The 23,204-nt window shown below is 34.7% G+C and overlaps 4 protein-coding genes and 1 non-coding gene across 5 annotated transcripts; 4 read left to right on the top strand and 1 right to left on the bottom strand.

Moving 5' to 3' along the window:
- The first annotated feature begins 966 nt into the window (after nt 1-966).
- On the top strand, nt 967-1,037 carry TRNAG-GCC (transfer RNA glycine (anticodon GCC)). The gene has a single exon. It is a non-coding gene; the product is annotated as a tRNA-Gly (tRNA).
- Nucleotides 1,038-1,898: 861 nt separating this feature from the next.
- Nucleotides 1,899-3,976, top strand: LOC108202041 (glutathione S-transferase U17-like). The gene is made up of 2 exons (XM_017370409.2): nt 1,899-3,195; nt 3,536-3,976. The coding sequence occupies exons 1-2, from the start codon at nt 2,878-2,880 to the stop codon at nt 3,932-3,934; spliced, it is 717 nt and encodes a 238-aa protein (XP_017225898.1). The 5' UTR covers nt 1,899-2,877; the 3' UTR covers nt 3,935-3,976.
- Nucleotides 3,977-5,866: 1,890 nt separating this feature from the next.
- LOC108200185 (uncharacterized) lies at nt 5,867-10,092 on the top strand. The gene is made up of 14 exons (XM_017368240.2): nt 5,867-6,029; nt 6,184-6,339; nt 6,480-6,578; nt 7,310-7,411; nt 7,612-7,755; nt 7,988-8,082; nt 8,162-8,291; nt 8,374-8,478; nt 8,838-8,944; nt 9,026-9,077; nt 9,249-9,338; nt 9,429-9,513; nt 9,594-9,658; nt 9,753-10,092. Exons 1-14 carry the CDS (start codon nt 5,931-5,933, stop codon nt 9,948-9,950), a joined length of 1,527 nt encoding a protein of 508 aa, XP_017223729.1. The 5' UTR covers nt 5,867-5,930; the 3' UTR covers nt 9,951-10,092.
- Nucleotides 10,093-10,315: 223 nt separating this feature from the next.
- On the bottom strand, nt 10,316-13,011 carry LOC108200442 (LEAF RUST 10 DISEASE-RESISTANCE LOCUS RECEPTOR-LIKE PROTEIN KINASE-like 1.5). Its single transcript, XM_017368591.2, has one exon. It carries the CDS (start codon nt 12,680-12,682, stop codon nt 10,739-10,741), a length of 1,944 nt encoding a protein of 647 aa, XP_017224080.1. The 5' UTR covers nt 12,683-13,011; the 3' UTR covers nt 10,316-10,738.
- A 5,603-nt stretch (nt 13,012-18,614) lies between these two features.
- Nucleotides 18,615-23,153, top strand: LOC108202603 (uncharacterized). The gene is made up of 4 exons (XM_017371076.2): nt 18,615-19,438; nt 21,550-22,146; nt 22,287-22,577; nt 22,736-23,153. The coding sequence occupies exons 1-3, from the start codon at nt 18,845-18,847 to the stop codon at nt 22,572-22,574; spliced, it is 1,479 nt and encodes a 492-aa protein (XP_017226565.1). The 5' UTR covers nt 18,615-18,844; the 3' UTR covers nt 22,575-22,577; nt 22,736-23,153.
- The last annotated feature ends 51 nt before the right edge of the window (nt 23,154-23,204 follow it).

The raw sequence follows: 23,204 nt of genomic DNA, 5'->3' as shown, positions 1-23,204 counted from the left end.
ATATCTAACTGATAAATCTTGGTAATAGTTGGCTAGACTTGCTTGAAGCTGATGGTTTTGAAATGTCTAGATAAAGCTATGTGAAAAGTGTTGAAAAAGTTGAGGCTCAGGCTTATCTGTTTACACAATTTAATATTTATTTGTAAAGAAGAAGTCCACCATGTACTATTGTTTCTAGTTGTCCAAAAATACATGTAAATTTTATATTCTGGGTATCTGATAAATAATTGTACTCAGCTCGTTTTAAATATATTCTTCTTTTCGAAAAATAAAATTCTAGAATGAGTGACTAAAATATCGGTGTACATATTATATCCCGGTCTTTGATAAATAATTGTGCTCAACTCATTTTAAATAATTTTTTCTTTTCGAAAGATAAAATTTTAGAATGAGTGACTAAAATGTCGAAAATTAAACAATTTGCAAAGAGGAAGTCCACTATGTAATATTGTTTCTGGTTGTATGAAATACAAAATGCAATGATGTGGTGGTCTGTAATCTTTCTGGAAATATAAAATTGGATATGGGGACAAAAGCTAAATAAGATTAGAGCAAAGATTATGACATGATCATGTTCTTAATATAAAAGTATTATGTGCTGCCACTATCACAATCAAATAATTGAATCTCTAGCTACTTAAATAATCCGTATAGAGTTGGTGCAGTGCACACAGATGATTTCTCTTGTTAACAAATGGCATTAAGGGGACGGGGATGCGGCACGGATTTTAATACTCTTGCAAAATGTAGTTGTGCAATTTATTTTTAAAATTTTTCTTTTCTGAATTAAAGTTTGGATGTTATATTTTTATACAGAAAAAGAAAATCTCAAAAATAAATTACGGAACTATATTTTATAAAAGCATTGAAATGCGTGTCGAGCAGTTAAAAATAAACGTATAAAATTAAATGGGACGGGGGAGTAGTTCTAAGTCTTGTAGTTTTGAAATGGTGCACAACTCAACAGCACCAGTGGTCTAGTGGTAGAATAGTACCCTGCCACGGTACAGACCCGGGTTCGATTCCCGGCTGGTGCATTCTTTTTGCGTATTCTCACTTTTTCCCATGTACAAAACTCTGAAGTGTTGGTTAAAAAGTCCTAAAGATGTGTTGAAATTTTCTTGGTAATTTTTCACTTTTTAATATTCATGTGTTGTGGTTAGAGATGCACAGATCCAGAACGGGCCAAAAAAATCCGAATTTTTTTCAAACCAGATCGGGCCGGGCCGGGCCGGGCCGGGCCGGGCTTTTCCAAAAATACTATGCCTGGTTTAGTTATAAAAAGCCCGGATTTTTCAAAAATCCGGATTTTATCCGGGTTTTTTTGAAAATATTAGGCATGTTTTAGGCCCTCGGGCCGGGCCGGGCCAGACCGGGTTTTTTTCGGATCGGATTTTTCAGATTTTTTTCCAGATCAGATCAGATCGGATTTCAGATTTCGGATTTTTTGAACATCTATGGTTGTGGTGTTTTTGTTAGCCTCATAGACGAAATCTTTAGTCAATATTGACATAGTAGCCTTCAAGGTAACAATCAGCAATGAAGTCTACTTAGATGCAAAATTTTTGGGAAATTTTTTAAAAATATTCATGTTTTCAGATTTATTTTCAAAAAATTGGTCAAAATTACAAATGAGGTTGGAACGCTGGTTGAAAACATTTGATTTTCACGGTAATGGCGTTGAGGTTGCATATATGATTACATTGTTTTTGAAAAAAAACTGAAATTTTAACTTGACAAAAAAATCGAAATATCACAATACATTTAGTCTTAGTTATTTCGAAATCATGGTTCCGTCTACGTATTTGCATATAGATATGACTCATATGATAATGCTTATCCATCAGATTATGTATTGCAGGCTGCAATACTTTTTCTTACCAAAAAGAACAAATACAATGCTTCTGTAGTTTGAATCTGAACTGCTGTAGATCATGTAATGGTGGGGAAAAGTAAGCATCTTTGTCTTCATCTACTAACCCACTGACCATGCTGTATTAAGTTAGTTTGACTTTACAAGTGTCCCTGTTGAAACCTCCTCTTACTTTTACTACATGGTCCACAGCTCCATATCACACATGACTTCTTGTCTTGTTTTGATCATTATTTGTCAATTATAGTGTCCATGTGCATCACTGCATACATCATAGTAAATTCATCAGTAACAGATTAAGAACTATGTGCCTAGATTTTGTTTGGCTTGGCTGATCATGGATTAAGATGGTATAAAGTTTCTGTGATTCTGGGGAAGCCCAGAAAATATTAAGTCCATAAGCTACTAGGTTGTCAAAGGATTCTCAACTTTAATATTTTTTTTATGAATCTACTGAGAAGCCTGCTGAAACTAATCAAGCAAGCATAGAAGCATGTGTTTCCTAAAACTAAAAGGCTGAATTTTCAGGTTTTATCAGTTTTTCGCTCCATCACGGTTGTGCAGATTCATCAGCCGGTCTAATAGATTCATACTCTCCGGGCTTTATTTGATTTTTCTGCGGATAATTTGAAGTGACAAAAAATGTGTGGAAGACATACTTGTGCATAGTAAATTTTAGTATTGCATAATATTGCACTACACAAAATTGTTAGATGAATAGAAAAATTGGTCTTTTGTTCTTCCTGGTTTCAGAATTCATGGCTTCTCTTTTTAGTGTTTTACACATCAAATTTCACAATACCAATTAGTGCAAGCTGACACATATGGTGAATCTGTGAATCTGAACTTCACGTAAAATACTTCTCTTTGGGTAACTAAGCTCTCTGCTGGACCTGCATTGCAAATAATCTGTTTTGCACAGTCACGAACCGCAATTTGCAAGTATGGACTTCAATTTAAAGATCAAACATTTGTTAAAATCTGCTAATTTATGATAACTAATAATGTCAACAAGTGATGTTAAGCTTTTAGGCAGATGTGCAAGCCCTTACGTTAACAGGGTCCAAATCGCCCTCAACGTGAAGTCCATCAAGTACGAGTACCTCGAGGAGAATCTCAGTTCTAAGAGCTCACTCCTCCTGAATGCCAATCCTGTAAAGAAGAAGGTTCCGGTTCTTATTCATGGCAATAGGTCTGTATCTGAATCACTTGTGATAGTTCAGTACATCGATGAGGTGTGGACTAGTGGTCCGTGCATTCTACCCTCTGATTCCCTTGATCGTGCAGAAGCTCGATTTTGGGCAGCCTATATCGATGACAAGGTATTATTTATGTTCTCCAGTTAAAGAATCGTCAAATTTCTGAATTTGGTATCAGTTTGTGAGGAAAAAATGAGATATTTCTTGATTTTTTTTTATTTTTTCCCCACAGATTATAATATTTTTACCTATCAGGCTGATTTTGATCTATCAATCTCATAAGACCGACTTCTGCAGATTCTTGACTAATTTTTATAAAATTGATTTTATACACAATTCCATTATAATCAAAGTCAGTGAGTCACTGTTAAGCGATTAATCAGTGATCAAGATTAATCACGGACTTTTTAAGCACTTGTTTAACCTTTGATACTAATAAATTACAATCTCCGCATCTTTGAAGTGGTTTCCACTAGCTACAGAGTTCAAACTGACACGACAGGAGGAAAAAAAGTTAGTGGTGAAACAGAAAATCATCGAAGGCTTGATGCTTTTGGAGGAGGTATTTGTAAAATGCAGCAAAGGTAAAGCTTACTTTGGTGGGGATAGTATTGGATACCTCGACATTGTTCTTGGAAGCTTCTTGAGTTGGCTGACAGCTATCGAGTTAACGTCTGATGTGTGCTTTCTTGACATGACAAAAACTCCGGTTCTGGTAGGATGGTCTGACAGGTTTCGTTCCAACGATGCTGTTAAAAATATCGTGCCAGGGACTGAGAAGGTGATAGAGCTTCTAAATGTTTATCTCAAACTGTCATCGACGTTAAAGGCCTATGCCTATGTATTTAATCAGACAATATAATAAAAATCCGATGATATTCAATTTCACTCGTGTTTTCTTGCATGAAGATTCTCAATTTAACCTGTTCTCTATCTGTTTGATAATTATAATTTTCATAATTTTCGGCCATCTTACAAAAAAATTCTCAGACCGTCTTAGACCCAACTTCCGAGTGAGACATACTGGCATATCAGATTTGGTTCGATTTGAAGATAAAAAAACTTCTTGGGATCTTAGTACTTAATGGAACAGATAGCGTATGATAGTTACTGGCACTCGAAAACTTGATTCTTGATACAATCTAGATTCATGCAAGTAGTTCAGACATGGTTTTCAAGCCCATGTTCCTTCTTGTGTAAAGTACTGATATGGACTAGTATAAATCTTGTGAATATTGTATCTTTACCTGAAATCGATAACTCAGACCTAGTAGTAAATTCAGCATAAGGTTCGATTCGTTCGGCCACCGAATACAATGTTTCTTTAATCATCTAATTTAAAATGATATTTGAACTTTCAGCCTGTTTTACTAGGGGTGTTGGCCCTGAGTGTCACAAATTTGAAGAAAATGGTTCCAAATACCAGTGTCGGAGAAGATGATCTCGACCTATCACTTGTTTAAAACGTCAGATCATGTAGCGTTTTCTCTCTTTTCCTCCTTAACGTTGTACGATCTAGCATTTTGAGAGCCTAAACGCTATTTCATATGATGTTACGTTTTGTAGTGATTTTCAGACCTAAACGCAACACAATCTTGCATTTTCAGACGTTTTTTAGTGATTAATTTCATGCAATAGGCGCACAGTTGGATAGCTCAGTGGTAAAGAGCTTGTCCTCTGTCGTCCCAGGTCCTGGGTTCGATCCTAACTCACCCCGAGAGTTTAGTAGAACAGATACTCATTTGTAAGGCTATAAGCCATATTTGTAAAAAAAAAATTCATGCAATAGAGTATACTCAAAAATTTCCTAATTTTGCTAAGCAAAGATTATTGTGATGATCTATTATAGAGACATATTGTGATGATCCGTTAATCGTCGTTGTGTTTGATGTAGTCATGTTCTTGCTGTAACAACGACTCTTCTGCTTTATGTTAAGTGTTAACATCATTTAAAATTCGGATTCAAGTACGAGTAGCTTTTATTACGAATCAAATTTCAGGCTAAAACAATATGTTCCGAATGTAATACAGATTTTCATGATACATATTATGGATCGGATAAATGATTACATATCATGATTGGGGAGAGATGCATTATGAAAATATGTAAACTCGAGTATTCTGATTATGATAAATAATAATTTGATCAGAGTTGTTAAAAATGGTCGAAAATATCATTTATTAACACCGAATAATTTAATATTTTATGTTTAGGTCTAAAATTAATACAAAACATAACACGATTTAGAGTTTTAGATTGAAATGCTACATGAAATAGTATTTAAGTCTTGGAAAGACTAAAAGATCCCGCTTTAAGAAGTGAAAAAGGGATTATTACTACACGATCTAATGTTTTAGATTGAAAATAGATATTTGGGACCATTTTCTCCGATAATAATATACCATGAGTAAAGCACTGATTTTAACACTTGTATCATATTTTTCTAAGTCCAAAATCTGCCAAATTTATACTTATCACATTTTATGTTATGATATCCACAAGAATTGTGTCATGATCCAGACCCCAGACAAGGCTACAATCATTAATCACAATTCACACATGTATATATTGGTTAGTGAGTAGTGCTAGGTGCACATAATTGTGTACAGAATTTTTGTACATAATGATGTGGCAAGTGATGTGGTGAATTTTAATTGGGGTGGTTGGTGTAAATGCAGGGGGCCATCCAATTAAAATCCACCACGTGTCATTATGTACATGTTTTTGTACACAATTATGTGCACCAAGCATTTTCCATTTTAGTACATAGTGTTTGAGTTGCCTCATTCTTAGAAGTTTGTTTCAAGAGTCAGTTAAACAAAAGCCAGAGTCTCCAAAATAAGATCAGTTCATTACAATGTCAGAACAGAGACAGATAAGATTAGATAGATGGGGCTATGAGATTCATACTTCCTCTGATTCTTGCATTTCTTTCATCAATGCATACTATCATCAGGTACCTCTCTCTCTCTCTCTCCCTCCCCCCCTCTCTCTCCTTCTCTCCCTCCTCCCTCTCTCCCCCATCTCTCTCTCTCTCTCTCTATCTCTCTCTCTCTCTCTTTCTTTGTGAATTTGTATGTAATTTACTAATGGGTTTTGTATTAATGGAGGTGCTTAACTATGGAAGAGAGAGATCAGTGATTGTTAAAGCTTCTGAACAAGACCCAAGTTGTGTTTTGGCCAATATCTTGACAGCCCACTTCTATGCTTCCTCTTCAAATCCATCTCTAACATCTTCCCATCTTCAAGCTTCCAAAGCTCACCTAGTAATTTCTTTCTTTCCTTCTTTATATATGTCTGTTGTTCATATAAATTGCTATTGAAAGATGTCTTAATCAATAAAAAAAGTGTTCTTGGTAGACTTTTTTGGAGTGTTTTTAGATTGACCTTATGTGTTAAATTTCAGGATCATGCTACTTCTTATGAGAAAGCTGTTTTTGATGCTGTTAGTTATTTGATGACCCCTGATAGAGATGATGATGTTGCTGTCAATCTACACTCCAAGGTTCTACCTTTTTAGTTTTCGGCAATTTCTTTTCTTGATTGTATAACCATACAAGCATTTGGTGGACACCGACTAATTATTGATGTTAGTTTCTGGTCTATCTGGATATCTAAACGATTAAGGAAACTCTGCTCTTGTTATTGCAATAGTACTGAAAGCAATTGATATTGTGAAGTTGTTAATTTTAAGCTTCATATTGTTGAGATAGACTTGATATTCATCATCAGTTTCCATGTCCCAGAATCAGATATGTTGATTTTCGTGTAGTTGTTATCTTAATATTTCTGATTGTTCATATAGAAAAGTCTTGTAGCACTAGGGGCACCTTTGCCACTGATTGGGAACTCCATGATTTCCATTTTTGTTTAGTTTCTGTTGTGCTTGGCATCTTTGCACTGATCAGGAACTCCATCATTTCCATTGTTGTGAAGTTTCTGTTGTGCTTGGCATCTTTGCCAGTGATCGGGAACTTCATCATTTCCATTTTTGGTAAGTTTCTGTTGTGCTTGGCATCTTTTGCCACTGATCGGGAACTCCATGATTTCCATTTTTGTTAAGTTTCTGCTGTGATTGGCATCTATGAATTATCAAGCGTTTAAATTTCAGTTCAAGAAGCAACCATATTTTTTTTGGTATATGTGTAATGACTTTCATGCAAAAGTTCTGTGGTTTCATTGTCTGTCATTTCAAATCATTTGTATATGACTCCATTTTTCTTTTTGCCTGTCTAGCTGTTGAATGATTTCCCTAAAGATCTGGTTTCCCTGAAGAGGGCTCAAGTGCTTTGCTTTTACATGGGTCGGCCTGATCTATCTTTGGAACTTGTCGAACAGGTATCACTTAATTCTTAGCAGTTGCCATATAATCAAGAATCTAACAATATCTTTTGAGCTTTGAATGCATTTTGATTGAACTTGTTTCCCGCTGGCTAAGAAACCAGATAATAAATAATCACTTATTCCTGCACCATATTATTGTAGCTTTGGATATCTAACACAACTTTCACTTCTGGTATAATGTTTGTTTACAATAGGTTTTACCTGTAAATGAACAAGAAGATTACATATATGGAATGCTTGCCTTTCCTTTATTAGAGCTTGGTAGGATGGCTGATGCAGAAAAGGCAGCAAGAAAAGGGCTCGAGATCAACGAGGAAGATCCATGGGTGCATCACGCTGTGAGTAAAAAGTTCATTGCTATTTATCAGGCCTGTATGCTTATCATAATCACACTATTAGGTGTACTTAAGATGGTGTTTAGTAACTTCTGGAAGAGTACCTCTATCTAAATGTTTGATGAACTGCCATATTTACTCGTATTGGCTTGGCAGGCCTTCTCATTTCTTGATTCCAATAGTTCTTTTAGTACATTGGCTTCTTTAGGATCTCATACTGGGTATTTGTTTACAGATCTGCCATGTACTTCAGTTCGAGTGTCGCTTCAAAGAAGCAGTGGAATTCATGAAAGATCACTCACATTCGTGGAATGCTCTATCATCTTTCATGTATCATTTAACTTGAACGAGCATCGACCATAGATTTCAAGGTTTGTGTTAAATATGTCTAAAGGAACTTAATTTCCAGGATTACTCACAACTGGTGGCATGTCGCGCTTTGTTACTTGGAAGGTCAATCATCTATCGAAAAAGTTGTAGAGGTTTATGATTGTTTCATTTGGAAGGAATTAGAAAGATGTGATGCTTCACCTGCAGAGGTATCTAGTAGTATGTAGTTAGATTTCTAAAACTATGTATAGTAAACAATGTAAAGGAGAGCTGTAATTTTCTGATATGCAGGTGTTCTTGAATGCTCTTGGCTTGTTATTGCGGGTCTATCTACGAGGTCGAATAACTGAGTTTGGCGACAGTTTAAAGATCTTAGCAACTTACCTGACAGATAAAGTAAGAAGCTATCTTCATAAATATTTTTCTTAGAACATATGTTACTTGAACTCATCAGTTTTTCGGTCATATCCATGGGAGTTACAACACGGTATAAGTGTGGGATCCGACTTGATCCTTCATGTTGCAACTGGACACTTCACCTTCTTCCAAGAATTTGTATATTTTAAGAATCTGACAGTTAGATTATACTCAGGCTCGACTCTCCCAGACAAGGCTGTGTAGCACAGCTTTAAAGCGCATATTTATGTTATTTCCTTTTGTACTTGTCTGTTTTTCTCTTTTACTCGTTCCAATTCCACGGACCCTGCTATAATTACTGAGTTTACTTATTTTATGACTCGCGCAAAAAATTTCAGCAATACTGGCATCTTGAGTGGCACCTGGATTTGTTGATATTGTGGGCCTTAGCATGCACTGGGAAACTGTCTGAGGCTGAAGAGTTGCTTGAGAGCCTAAAGAACAGGTTATGCACATATTGTTGACTCTCTCATAAGGATTAGTTGTGTTTCATCTTCACTAAAGTGTCATGTATTGTTTCCTGCAGAATGTCTGGGATGACAACAAAGAAGCAACAAATAATGCAGAGAGGAATTGAGGTTTGTTGCTTCGCGTTTTTGTTTTTGCTTTGTCGTGTCCTTTGAACCCCTGTATGACTACTGTATACAGCATATGCATATTCAAGAACTAAGCAAACGGCAACCAAGCAGTTCTGAATTTTTGTTGTTCTTGTTCAATTGTTGTTGAAACTTTACTTCTTATCGTTTCAGCTGGCAGAAGCAATGTATAGGTACGGAAAGGGAGACTATGAAATAGCTTTAGAATTGCTTGGTTCAGCTTTTAACGCCAGTAACTGTAAGGTAGTAGGAACCAGATAAATATGAATACATCTATACTGTTATTATCTTCTGGTTCTGTTTGATCATGCCGTCTTTGTTCATGTGTGCTAGATGATCGGGGCATCTGATGAGCAGCTTGACGTTTTAAATGAAATTCGGTATATAATGTTGTTAAATACTGGAAGAGCGAAGGAGGGTAAGCAAATAAATCTTTCTTCGATTCTGACCCAGTTAAACGAAAGGCCTAGTTCTTACTCTAATTTCACTACATTACAGCCATTTCGGGGATTGAGATACAGTTGAAGAAGAGGGAAGCAGCCCCATTTTTGTGGTACCTTCTGGTATGACTTCTTCATGTCAATCAGAACAGTTCTTGTATAGGAGGATTGAAGACAATAGCGTAAGAAACACTCATCATATGAGTTTTTGTCTCAGGAGAAGGCTTATTCAGAAATGGGGATGAGTAGGGAAGCTGCAGCTGCAGGGGAGAAAGGCAAGGCCCTAGAGTTGGCATGCGCTTTCGATCAGGAGAAGGCTTATGCAGGACTGGGGATGAGCAAGGAAGCTCTAGCAGATGAATACGCCGCGAAAGTATCACCCCAAACAAACAGCATAAAATTTGTATTTTGTTAATCTCATGTCTCTTAAATAAATCTCTTGTATGCCTCAATCTCTATCGAGATAGAGCACAGTGGTTTTCAAAGATTGGCTTAAATGTAAAAATTTACGCCTATATGCAATTGCTACACGAAAGAGTATAGACACTGTTGCTTTATATGCAATCTATTGACTTAAATGTAAAATTTTACACTTATATGCAGTATGCAGACTTAATCGCTACATGAAATAGAGATGGCCGTCTGCAGACGTGATCGCTGCACGAAAGAGTATAGACACTGTTGCCACAAAAATTTCAGCAGGATCTATTCTAAGTTATAAAGCAACACACTAGGGATATTCATTATACTGCAATGGGAGGACAAAGAAAAATCTAAGCCTGAGAGCGATATACTTCATTATATAGTAGACAAGTTACATCCCCAGAATAAATTTGTGATGGACCATAGTAACAAAAGTCAGAAACTGTGGGGAAAATACAGTTCAAAATTTCATATGTACATACTAAAACCACAACTCCAGTGAGATCTAACCTCAATTACCTCCCCAGCATTCAAACACCAACAGCCCCATGTGGCCTATCATCTTTCTTCGTCGCCGGCTGCTAAACAGTACTCCACAATTATCATATCCTTTCCTTTCGATGTGTTGAAAGTCGACAACTCATGCTTCAGTAAAAGGATGCATACGCAAGTTTATAAATAGGAAGTCTCTCAAAGTTTTGTCTGCCATTCGGAAAAGAGTTCCTAAACGCAACAGGCCAAATACATCAATGAATCTGAAATTGTCCTACTTTCGAAGATTCAAACAACAATAGGACCACATTCAGGAACTACCACATTGGTCGAACTCCCCAACCGGACAATCCCACGTGAACATCCCCGTATCCGTTTCAACTCCTCCACCACCTCCCTAGCATTAGGCCTATCATCTTTCTCTGCTGCAACACACCTGAAAGCCAGCTCTGCGACTGCACCAACACCCTCCATCGCCACCCTATCGCCCGCCAAAACCGGGTCCACAACATCCTCCAACAACCCCATTTGAATCTTCGGCACAACTAAATCTACCAATGCCATTTCACTCTTTTCTCGCCTAGAATCCACAGCACGCATACCAGTAATCAACTCCAATAAAATCACACCAAAACTATACACATCACTCTTCTCAGTAAGCCTAAATGACTGATAATAATCAGGATCCAAATACCCCGGTGTCCCTTGTGGGCCAGTCCAAACACAACCCGAACCCGGTCCGTTAAGTCCATTACCTGGCATCACCCCATTTTCTTGACAAATCAACAATCTTGAAAGCCCAAAATCTCCAACTTTCACCCTCATATCTTTCTCCACAAATATGTTTGTTGAAGTCACATCTCTATGTACAATAGGTGGCAACACAGAGAAATGTAAATACTCAATAGCTAATGCAATTTGCAAAGCAATCTCAACTCTAACAATCCACTTCAAAGAGCCCTTTTTATAAACACCATGTAGATGATCAGCTAATGTACCATTAGAAACATAATCATACACTAAAAGTAACCCTCTAGGATCACTACAATAGCCATGTAACTTAACTAAATTCGGGTGAGTAATCGACGAAAGAATCAAAATTTCATTACAAAATGACTTGGTTTTCGAGTTTTGCTTGTGCAAATGCTTAACAGCTACAATGTGACCATCAGCAAGTTGGCCTAAAAACACTGATCCAAACCCCCCATCACCAATTTTCCTTTTTGGGTCAAAATAATTTGTCGAGATTTCGAGATCATCATAAGTAAACACAGGTGGCAGTAGACTAGCTGAGCGGTGCTGATGAAGAAATTGAGTGGTAGGGTCTTCTTGATTTTGCAAAGATGTGATTTTTTTCGCACGAAAAACAAAAGTACCTATTGTAATTGCAATGAAAATGCATATAAATATGAAAGATAGAGATAAAATTGTGACCTTGTGAGGAGGAAATGATTGTTGATGTAGTAGTGATTGTGAGATTTTAGGCTTTGGTCTGAAACAAATGAAGGGCTTTTCTGGGTCAGTAGTGTTGTATCCACAAGTACCCTTGTTTGTTAAACAAGTATTGCAGCTTGAAAAGTATGAATCTTGATTTTCAGCTTGATTTTCTTGATTAGGGTTTTGAGTCCACTCAACTTCAAGGCCCATTTTCAAGAAATTATCAAGATATCCAAGAACATCAGGCTGACAATCTTGCTGAGACATTGAGTGAGGCTGTGGAGCACAGTTGTGAACAAGATTTAGTGGGTTTTTGATGAGCTTGCATTCCCAAGAACAAAGGCTACAATTTGGCAGACTTGGAGGTGAGCACTGGTGAAGATGAGAGAGCCTAGAGCAAGAAGAATCAGAGATTTTGAATGGGGTTTGGGAGAGATTGATGGGGAGGTCAGGAATGGTGGAGAGAGATGGAAGACAAGTGTGTTTTTTGTGGTTTGGTCGGGGAGTTAGCAGAAGAGAAGATGAGTTCAGCTCAAAGTGAAGTAGAGAGAAGCTGAGGTTGTTGATTGAGAGAGATGACTGTGGAGCTGAGCATTTGATTGGGAATGAAGGGTGGCCACAGCCTGGTGAAGCTGAGAATGGATATGGAATTGTGGTAGTGAATGGTGGACATGAATTCACTGGTGGTGCTGTGCATCCTTGAGTAGTAGTGGTAGCAAGGAGGAGCAGAAAAATCAAGAACATGGTCTTCCAATTTTCCAAACCAAACCAAATCAAACCTACCCGGTATATCATATCGTAAAATATGATTTTAAGACAATGTGGTAGATTCAAGTTGCTCCAGAGAAATGATTTAGATCTGAATTTTTTGAAAATCTTGAACAGAAAAATTCAAGAACATGGCATTATGATTTTTCAGAATACGAAAGACGAAACATATTCGATATATCAAATTAAGGACAAAAATATAAGGAAATGGTGATCAAATGAGAGGGGAAATCAAGATTTCAAGTTTAGATCTGAATTTTTTGGAAATCTTGATCTAGATTTGAGTTGGGTATGGTAAGATTTGAGGTAGCTTGCCTAGGTTGTTGAAGTGATACTCCACAAGAGTGAATATTTGGGGGCTCCTTCCAATTTCTAGGCACCTTGAACATCATCTTTACAAATATAACCACCCTTTTTTTCACTTCACATTTCTAACCACCTTAAATCTCGGGCGAACATGTTGTGAAAGGGCTGTTATGTTCGCCCCTGGCAAGGGAGAACATAAGAGAGGAGACATTATATGTTCGCCCCCCACAGGGGCGAACACATAAGGGCAAGAATTTGATCTGCATTGATTATGAAATACTCGCACAATTCTCTGTGCCTTGGTGAACTAGAAAAACTTGCACCTTTGCTGGTTTTTTTGTTTCTTTGATTTATTTAAAAATGTACATATAATGGATTTATTTTATTTATTAAAAGATGTACATATAATTGGTTGTTTTGTAAATATTGAAATGATAATTGAGTAAATTTGTTTTAGTTGAATTGGCATATAATTTGAATATTTGTTTTAATATTTTGTCTAGTCAATTTGCGATTTATAAGTTGAAAAGTGATACATTATTTGTGATATTATACTTTATATTATTATATTATGTAATTATATAATATAATATTATAGATTGTAATATTTAAATATTTAAGCTATAATATTTAAATATTATAGATTGTAATATTTAAATATTATAGATTGTAATATTTAAATATTATAGATTGTAATATTTAAATATTATAGATTGTAATATTTAAATATTATAGATTGTAATATTTAAATATTTAAATATTATAGATTATAATATTATATAATATAATATTATATTATATAATTACATAATATAATAATATAAAGTATAATATCACAAATAATGTATCACTTTTCAACTTATAAATCGCAAATTGACTAGACAAAATATTAAAACAAATATTCAAATTATATGCCAATTCAACTAAAACAAATTTACTCAATTATCATTTCAATATTTACAAAACAACCAATTATATGTACATCTTTTAATAAATAAAATAAATCCATTATATGTACATTTTTAAATAAATCAAAGAAACAAAAAAACCAGCAAAGGTGCAAGTTTTTCTAGTTCACCAAGGCACAGAGAATTGTGCGAGTATTTCATAATCAATGCAGATCAAATTCTTGCCCTTATGTGTTCGCCCCTGTGGGGGGCGAACATATAATGTCTCCTCTGTTATGTTCTCCCTTGCCAGGGGCGAACATAACAGCCCTTTCACAACATGTTCGCCCGAGATTTAAGGTGGTTAGAAATGTGAAGTGAAAAAAAGGGTGGTTATATTTGTAAAGATGATGTTCAAGGTGCCTAGAAATTGGAAGGAGCCAATATTTGGGAGTGTGGTTAGTTTCAAGGAGGAGAGAAAAGAGAGAATGGCACGTGAAGTGGAGAGGATTATGGGGATGAAGACAAAACTAAGATGATTATAAAGGGTTGTATAATTGTTTATTTTGACTATGTATGAATCACTTTGGTAAAAAAAGGTGACTGTGTTCATTGTTCATATCAGAAGCTATTCATTGCTTTGGTGGGACCTTGTAAAGTGTCTGTTTCATCATCTTCAGTTTGTTTGAATTTTTAGAGTAGGTCGTTTCCTTTGAATAATGGTACTCCATCAACTAGTTTTTTTCTCAATATGGAAGTATTTTTTTAACTTTTTTAAGAAGATTTTGGGTTCTGACATTTAAATATATAGGTGAATTATAGGGTCATCAGTCAAAAATTAAATTTTTTAAAATTTCTTTCATTTAATATTTACGGATGTATAGCTCAGTGCACGGTTGGATAGATCAATGGTTAAAAGCTTATCCTCCGTCGTTCCTAGGTCCTCGGTTCGGCCTTCTAATGGATAATTAAGAATTATACGAAAACATAACATGATTCGAGAGATGATAAAGTTTTATTATAATTACTTGAACACCAAATTGATGGAATTTTCTAATTTTTATTTGTTTATTTAATTATGATAGATGGTTTACAAAATTGATACAATTTTCTTTAATATTTATTTGTTTATTTTGATTTTGAGAAAAATATAAATTTTAAGTGTTGTAGTATTTGGCTAGACTACTCGGACGAGACGATTTGTGAATGATTAAAGTACAGAAATTATTATATTTCTCATAAATTCTTGATGTGTGAATCTGATGGATAACTTTCTTTAAATTGAAAAAAATGTGTTGTCCAGTACTATTGGGCCCGAACAGGATAAAGATGACTGAGAAAAGCTGCCATGAACATGGGCCTGAACCCTGAATAATCCAGTATATTTACCTTTTTTATTAATGAGATTTGCTTTTGTTTCCAAAAAAAAAACACGCAAGCCACAAATTAATTTATCACTTTATTTTCTTAGGTGACATTCCGTCCCGAACCCTGACAGGAAAATTTAATATGATTTTTCGGTGAAGGATTGTCTAGTATTTATTTTCGAAGGTTACATTTTGTATGGAACCCGAATTTATGTTTTACGGATCGAATTTATATCAGGACGGATATTGACATCTCTAGTTGAAATTAATTTTTATAATATCTTTTTTTAAATTATGATTTGGATTATATAATTAATGTGTTGGAGATGCCATGAAACAAATATATGATCACCCATTCTTATAGTTAATGGCGAAGGGGTACTAATTCAGTTTTGGATTTCCACCAAATAAAATAAATCCTCCGGCTCAATTTAGGATATTTTCTTATTATAATTTGAGCTTGTTAACACCTAATTTAAATTTCACAATCAAGTTGTAATTAACCGTTCGGGAGTTTGTCCCAACCGAGTTTCGTTATTTGACTGAATTATTCGCTTTTGGTTAAAAAAGAAAGTTAGGCTCCCGCAATGTTGTACGCAAACCTGCATTGAGCACACCATATTAAAAGGCATTTAGGAAAATATAGAATTAAGAGAAGACTCTTGCTACTGGAGCATGCTCCACACAACGCGCATGACTGTTGCCATCACTCATTCTCTACAAACTCTCTTCACTTGTGTGCCTTCTGTGTATGCTGCCCTTTACTTGCACCAAACAGTGTCTTGCTTCAGTTTGTATAATATAAAAAAGTCCATATTTTTGAAAATTAAGTATTATTTATTTTCTTACGAGTAGTGTAATAAATCCTAAATGTCTTGAAATTTCAAGGATTTAACATGATAATTTAAAATATTTTAATTATAAAATTGATGTAAATGCACGAAATTCACATTATTTATAGAATTACAATCAATCAAAATATTTCTTCGATATATGTGATATATGTTTTAATATACGTTAAAAAGTAACAATTATCAACGGAAAGTCAGTACGAATATTAAAAAAATTCATAAATATAAAACTTTAGAACTTCGAATTTTTTTTCGCAAGGGTCTAAACTTTAGACTTGAATAGGTAAAATCTTGTGAATAATTTACCACTCTAAAATCAAATCGAGAGTTATAGTACGGGGTTATTTGACTTAATCCATAAATGTGAAACTCTAGAATTTCGAATTTCTATTTTTTTGCAAGGTCTAAAACTTTAGACTTGAATTCATGAATAGTTTACAACTCTAAAATCAAATCGAGAGTTATAGTAATGGCTTATTTGACTTAATTTCAAAAAAAATTTATGAAGTAAACTAATAAGTTATTTATAAATCAAAGCTAATTTTTAATTTATGTGTTTACATAATTTTTTTGTTATATACAATTTATTGGGTATAAATATAATTAATATAAAACTAAAACGTAATAATTTTCTTTTAAAATGGCCCTTTGCATGTCTTTTAAATCAATATTTCACGAACAAAAATTAATTACTAAACAGTTAAGATTTTTAATTTCTTTAAGTAAATAAATTTTTTATTTATAAATGATTTATACAAACATGATACGACTAAACTGTTCGTGACTTTATAAGTTGAGAAACCCCGCTTTTAGCACAAAATCAAAGCTTAACCCCAAACTAAACAACCCCTCTCATAAACACATCACTCGATTACTTAATCTCTGATCTCCGGTAGAAGACACTTTGACATTATTATTACCAAATTTTTTAATATTCACAAATGTTAACGTCTTTTCTTTGTCTAACATCGAAAAAACAAATCACTAGCATATAAGTTGAATAACCCAGATTAATAATTAAATATCTCGATTAAGACACCCGAAAAATAAATTCAAAAAAATTCAGTCGCAATTTCTTAGTAATATTTTTCACGATCAAGACTTCGTATTATTTACGTAAGACAGAAGTAAGTGAGCCCTACTAATACAAAAATATAATATGGATATATAGTTAAGACGTAGTTGCGAAGTAAAATACAAAATAAAAGTCTTTTGTGCGAGTCTTGTGAGTTTAATAAACGCGGACTAGACCGGCTCTTTCCTGGTCCGAAACTGTACGAATTTTAGCTTCTAGAGCGTGTATAGAAGAGTCTCTGCATTTGTACAAATTGGCAAATTGCATGTGATGGTCTCTACGCTTCTCAGCAGGGTTAAAGACCCACTGATCCGAGAGTTGAGAGTTGAGACTGTCTTAAAAGTTAAAACTGATAATAGGAATTAACCGATAATTTTGACTGTGATATTTTATCGAATATGTTAAATTAATAATATATTTAATATATCATATTTGTTTTTAATTTATGTAGTGATTAATTAAGTTTGAGATCAAATCGATATAATGTGTCTGTTTGGCAATAAGTTATTTTAAAAAATAAGCCTCAATTTTCTTAACAAAAAATGTATCTTTTTATAATTTTTTTGATATAATGTTAAAAAGGTGTTTCATATTCGTTATTTGAAAAAAAAGATAAAGTTATTTCTAAGATAAGAAATAGAGTTTTATATACTTTTTATCATAAATAAGATCTAGAAGATGTATTAGATTGAGATTTTAAAAGATTTTTTTTATTTATGAAATCCGAAGACATTCAGTTCAGATTGTTTAAAATCCACTAAAATCTTGGAGGTATTCAATTGGTATTTTAAATTATGTCATCAAAATCAATGAGATTTTGAAGTATTATGCTTAAATTGTAGACGATTTCTATTAACTCTGCAACATCTTATCAAAAATCCGCACAAAATCAAAATCACAGTCAATCTATTGAAATTCATAGATTAAACAATCCAAATTCCCAGTTAAATACACACCCCTTATTCCTGAAAATTAAGATTTCCCAAAAAGCCCCAATAATTTATAAGGCTTAATCAATTAAGTACAGAATTTAAATATCATAATTTATAATATAACCGATAAAACATAGTAAAAATTGAATTTTTTTTTGACAAATAGTAAAAATTGAAATTAGCTTCACTAATTATTTTATAAAATTTGAAATCTATGATATGAAGCTTACATGATGTCATCCTGAATCAGTACCGGATGATTTGCAGCAAATTATCTACACATCTATTTAGCTAATGGATAATGATTATAAATCTTTTAAAATCTTGGAGGATGTTATAAATTTACGATGAATATATCATTTATTTTTCATATCTACAAAATGTTTGACCATAATCCCCCAGATATTATTCACGGAATATTCAAAATTTTAAAGACTAATAAAAAGATATCAAATGTTTAATGTTAAAAATCTTGCGGATAGACTAGTAACATAAACTAACATATGATATCGTGCAATAAAAAAGATTATTAAAATATTTCCAAAAATCCACCCATTATAAAAGCGAAATAATTCTCTATTTTCACGTTTTAAAGCGAGTAGGCGTTGCATTCACTGCTATTTGATTTTCAGACCATGCCACTCTCCTAAGAAGTTTCATCCTCCCTCTTTCACAACTTCGTACCACATCTCTTTGATTATACTTATACCGTGATAACATAGAAAACAAAAATTTTGTTCTGACGGAAAATTTCTAAATTTGGAGTTCTACATGGAGTTCTTCAACAAAAAAGCGGTAAGACTAAGGAGCCACCTAGACAAGTACTTAGTTGCCGATGAAGATCAACAATCCGTTCGTCAGAGCCGCAACGGATCAACCCGAAAAGCTCGATGGATCGTCGAGCTCGTCGAGACCAACAGCCACGTGGTCCGTCTTCGAAGTTGCTACGGGCGTTACTTAACCGCGACGAGTTCTCCGTTTCTTCTAGGCATGACGGGGCATAAAGTGATGCAAACCGTGCCCGAAAATATTAAAGACTTCGCGGTCGAGTGGCAACCAATAAGGGACGGATTTTCGGTTAAAATTCGGGGATTCGGGGGGAAATATTTACGTGCGAATGGTGGCACGGTGCCTTGGCGAAATTCGGTCACGCATGATAATCCGCATAGCGGTTCGACGAATAATTGGGTTTTATGGAATGTCGAGGGGGTTGATGTGCCCGAAGATGAGCAATTGAACGATTATTTATCGATGGTTTCGAGTTTTTCTTCGGTTTCGGATGAGATTTCGAGCTTGGATGGACTCGGCTCCCCGATATCGAATGTTTCCGCTAATAATTCTCCGGCTCGTTTCTTTTCTATGAAGGTGCGTTTTATTTAACTTTTTTTTTTGAGCATATACGTGTGATTATTAATTCATAAGATTAGATTAATTAGAAATTAAGCTTTGTCAAAAAAGAGTCGGAGATTAAGACTAGAGGAGAAGTCATTTCCGTTGAGGAATTTACCGGCGATATTTAGCATGTTAGCAACAAGTAAGAGATTACGTGTGCCGTGATCTAATCTATTTTAATAATGTATTTTAATATATATTTTTGAGGAGTCATTTGATTGCCACTTTTTTCTAATAGATTTTAGCAACTTGTTGAGCTTAATTGACTTTACATGTTTATCGTGTTTCCATTCCGAAATTCGAAGTGATAAGAGTTTATTCTCCGTATTTCAGTTTTCTTGAATATGACTCTCGTTAAATTTATATTTCCATAAAAATTGTAAAACACATTTTTCATATTCTATTTATCATCAAAAAGTCGAAAATCGAGTCTGAGACTGAACCTGAAACTCTGATTTGAATAAGTTTTTTTGATTTATTGAAAATTCTTTGGTACATTTTTGATAAATTCTAAATCGGTAGATCAACTGCTTAATTTTTAATACCGATTTTATAATCATGTTAAAAAGTCGAAACTCGAGTTCGAACTCGAGAAGCGTAGGAGGTTATGTAGGAGCCATGTGCTAACACAAATAAAATACAAAGAACAAGTCCAATGTTTTACATTTTCTAAGGATTTGGGCGTGACCATTAGGTCCACTACCACCGCGTTGACCATCAGTTCATGAGTTTAACCTGTGTCTAAACTCTAGAAGTATGGGGTTAAAAACTTAAAATGGATCCAACGTGGGGCAGAACAATGCGGCTCCACTAGAGAGAATGGCCTAGTTGAAAAACCTAATGGCCACAAAGTGAGGATACTTAAATCCCATCACCACCATTCACAATCCCCACTAAAATCTTACACAACATTCCACTAGTTGAAAAGGTGTGTAATAGTAGTTCTTGTTTGGTAATTGATGGTGTGTGTTGGATTCTATAGGAGATAGAAAGTGAAGATATAGACAAACATTTTACGTTGTGGTCTTAGATTTTACCAAATCGGACATGGAATAACAATGCACTTTGTTGAAGACCATTCATGTAACTTTCTCGGATTTACTTTATGATTTTGATAAAATTCCTGTAGATATCGATGCTCGTATGTGTTCGGAATCCGCGTATAATATGATAAATATGATTGTTATCGCTCTACAATAAAATATTTATTATAATTAATGCTAGTAAACGTTCCTATCATATCTATATATTGTGATAAATATGATAGTTATCGAGTTTATATTAGTAGAAAATCGAGACTTAAGTATCATAACTGTGATGGATGTTAATTCATGTTATGTCTGTAAATAAATTTCGATAAATATGATAGTTATCGTCTACATTCGTAGAAAATCAAGACTTATTTATGTTCAAAAATGAATAAGATTTATTTACAGTCATAAACTTCGTAGATTTTGATTTTTGTGTACAATTATAAATAGTTGAGATTTGTATAACTGAACATGATAAAATTGATGTTTTGTATTTTGGCAATTTAAAATTTCTTGTCATCGAGAAAAGAGGAAGAAATTGTTGTCCCGACTCCCGCACCCGAAAACACTACTAGTAGGAGGTGGAAAAAGGGAGAAAGTAATAAGCCCATGCATAAAACTGTAAATTGACTACAATAGGACCTACAAATAAAAAAAATCATCATACACAATAAATTAGTAATCAGATGACTCTAATCAAGTAATTATCGGTTAGGCAAATAATATAAGCAACAAATCACAATCAATGCATGAGTTTCTTGGCTGCTTCTGCCTATAAACATTATTGTTATTGACTAATCTTCCCACGTAATCCACACACGCATATCACAATACCGTGTTCTTACCGTCCTTATCTGTATTATCTGTTACGTGTAATTTTCCAAATGGTCATCGATATTTTGTTTTTAATACGCGTGTCTGATATTGTCACCCCACATCATTCGGGATTAGGAAAAAATAAATAAATTCCAATTCGGGATATCTAGCACTGCATCAGTCTGTTTTTAGCTCGTTATTTGCTGCAACTAAACACATTTTCAATTTTGTTACCAGAGTCGAGCTACTTCATTTCAACAAGTACCTGCAATGGATTTCTTCCAGAATGCAAAGGTGGTTCGAATCCGTAGCAGCCACGGGAAGTACTTAACTGCTCAGGATGACGAAGAGTCTGTCACTCAGGACAAGCATGGTTTCACTAAGGCTGCGAAGTGGACTGTCGAGTTCCTCCCAGCTGATCACAACAATCACAATATTATTCGTCTCAAGAGTTGTTACAATAAGTATCTGACAGCCTCTAATCAGCCGTTCCTGCTTGGAGTGACAGGGAAGAAGGTTCTCCAGACTATGCCAGACAGGCTGGACTCTTCTGTTGAATGGGAGCCTCTTCGAGATGGTGATAACCAAGTGAAGTTCAGAACTCGATATGGTCAGTTTCTTCGGGCTAATGGGGGACTTCCACCGTGGAGAAACTCTATTACTCATGACATTCCTCAGCGGTCAGCTACTCAGGATTGGATTTTCTGGTACATTGATGTTCTTGAGATTGTTCCGCCAAAGCCTATGCAGAAGTTGATTGCTGATCACTCTGATTCTTTTGGTTCTACTGAATCTAGCACGCCAAATACTCCTGCCAGTTTCTCCGGACCTGAGGTTCAGATCTGAATTCTCATCATAATCATGATTTCCTTTAGTACAATTCTAAAAAAAAATGATATTATAAATTACTTAAATAGTATCTTGGATTGAAATTTAAATATGTAATTGACCATACCTTTTTGGTTGGAATGCAGTCGGCTGATTCATTTGTAAGTTCGCCACCAAAGAGAGGAGACGGGAGGCTAATATTTTATCACATTTCTAATGAATTTGGGGATGTAGACGAGGATTTGGATGAGCTTGTAATTACTTTCAAGGGTACTGGAGTCGATGAGTTAACGAAGAGGTTGGAGGAAGAGACTGGCCTCACTGGTATTACTGTGTGTTCGCGGAGCCCTTTGAATGGAAAGCTTTACCCACTTACATTGCATCTTCCTCCCAATAATGTGACTATGAATGTCGTTGTAGTTCAATCTTCATGAAAGGTGAGCTTTCATGCTTATCTAGTTACTAGATAGTTTTAATCATGATATAGGTGCACTATAATGTTCCACCTAGAACTAAGCTAAAGTATCTCGAGCATGATTTATTAATCTGACAGCGGTTCCTCTAATGTATCTCATCTTGATCTTTGGTGTAACAGTGGCTCGAGGCTTGGTAAAAACTAGAGGCTTTCATTTATGAGGTGCATTAGGTTAGAATCAGTATTTTGCTGTCAAAATTATAAAGACAAGTCGAAGTCTTGTTCTCTACAATTTACAGCAGGCTTCTTCTCCCTACTGAAAGAGGAGGATGATTTTCAGAGGCTTGTATCTGGTAATCTCTTTTGATGTACGAGTTAATAACGCTAAATGATCAAATAATGGTGGAAGCTATGTATGTTTCATGTTGCATTACAAACACAAAAGTAATACTTGTCACATTGTTTGATTGTATGATGGCCTCTATCTCCTGCTTGTAATACTTCATTTTTTCCCTTTTATGAAGGATGTTGCAAAACTGGAGTGATTGCTGTGTAAATTCTTGTGAGGGCCTTCTTAATTGAACTATTTGTGTCTACAGATGGAAACTCTTTCGTTTTTTTTATTTGAACCTATGGCGTGGTGGACAGT

The sequence above is a fragment of the Daucus carota genome, chromosome 9, assembly GCF_001625215.2.
Source record: "Daucus carota subsp. sativus chromosome 9, DH1 v3.0, whole genome shotgun sequence".
NCBI classification, from domain to species: domain Eukaryota; kingdom Viridiplantae; phylum Streptophyta; class Magnoliopsida; order Apiales; family Apiaceae; genus Daucus; species Daucus carota.
Note: the sequence above shows the minus strand (reverse complement) of the source record. Positions and strands in the feature narration are given on the sequence as shown.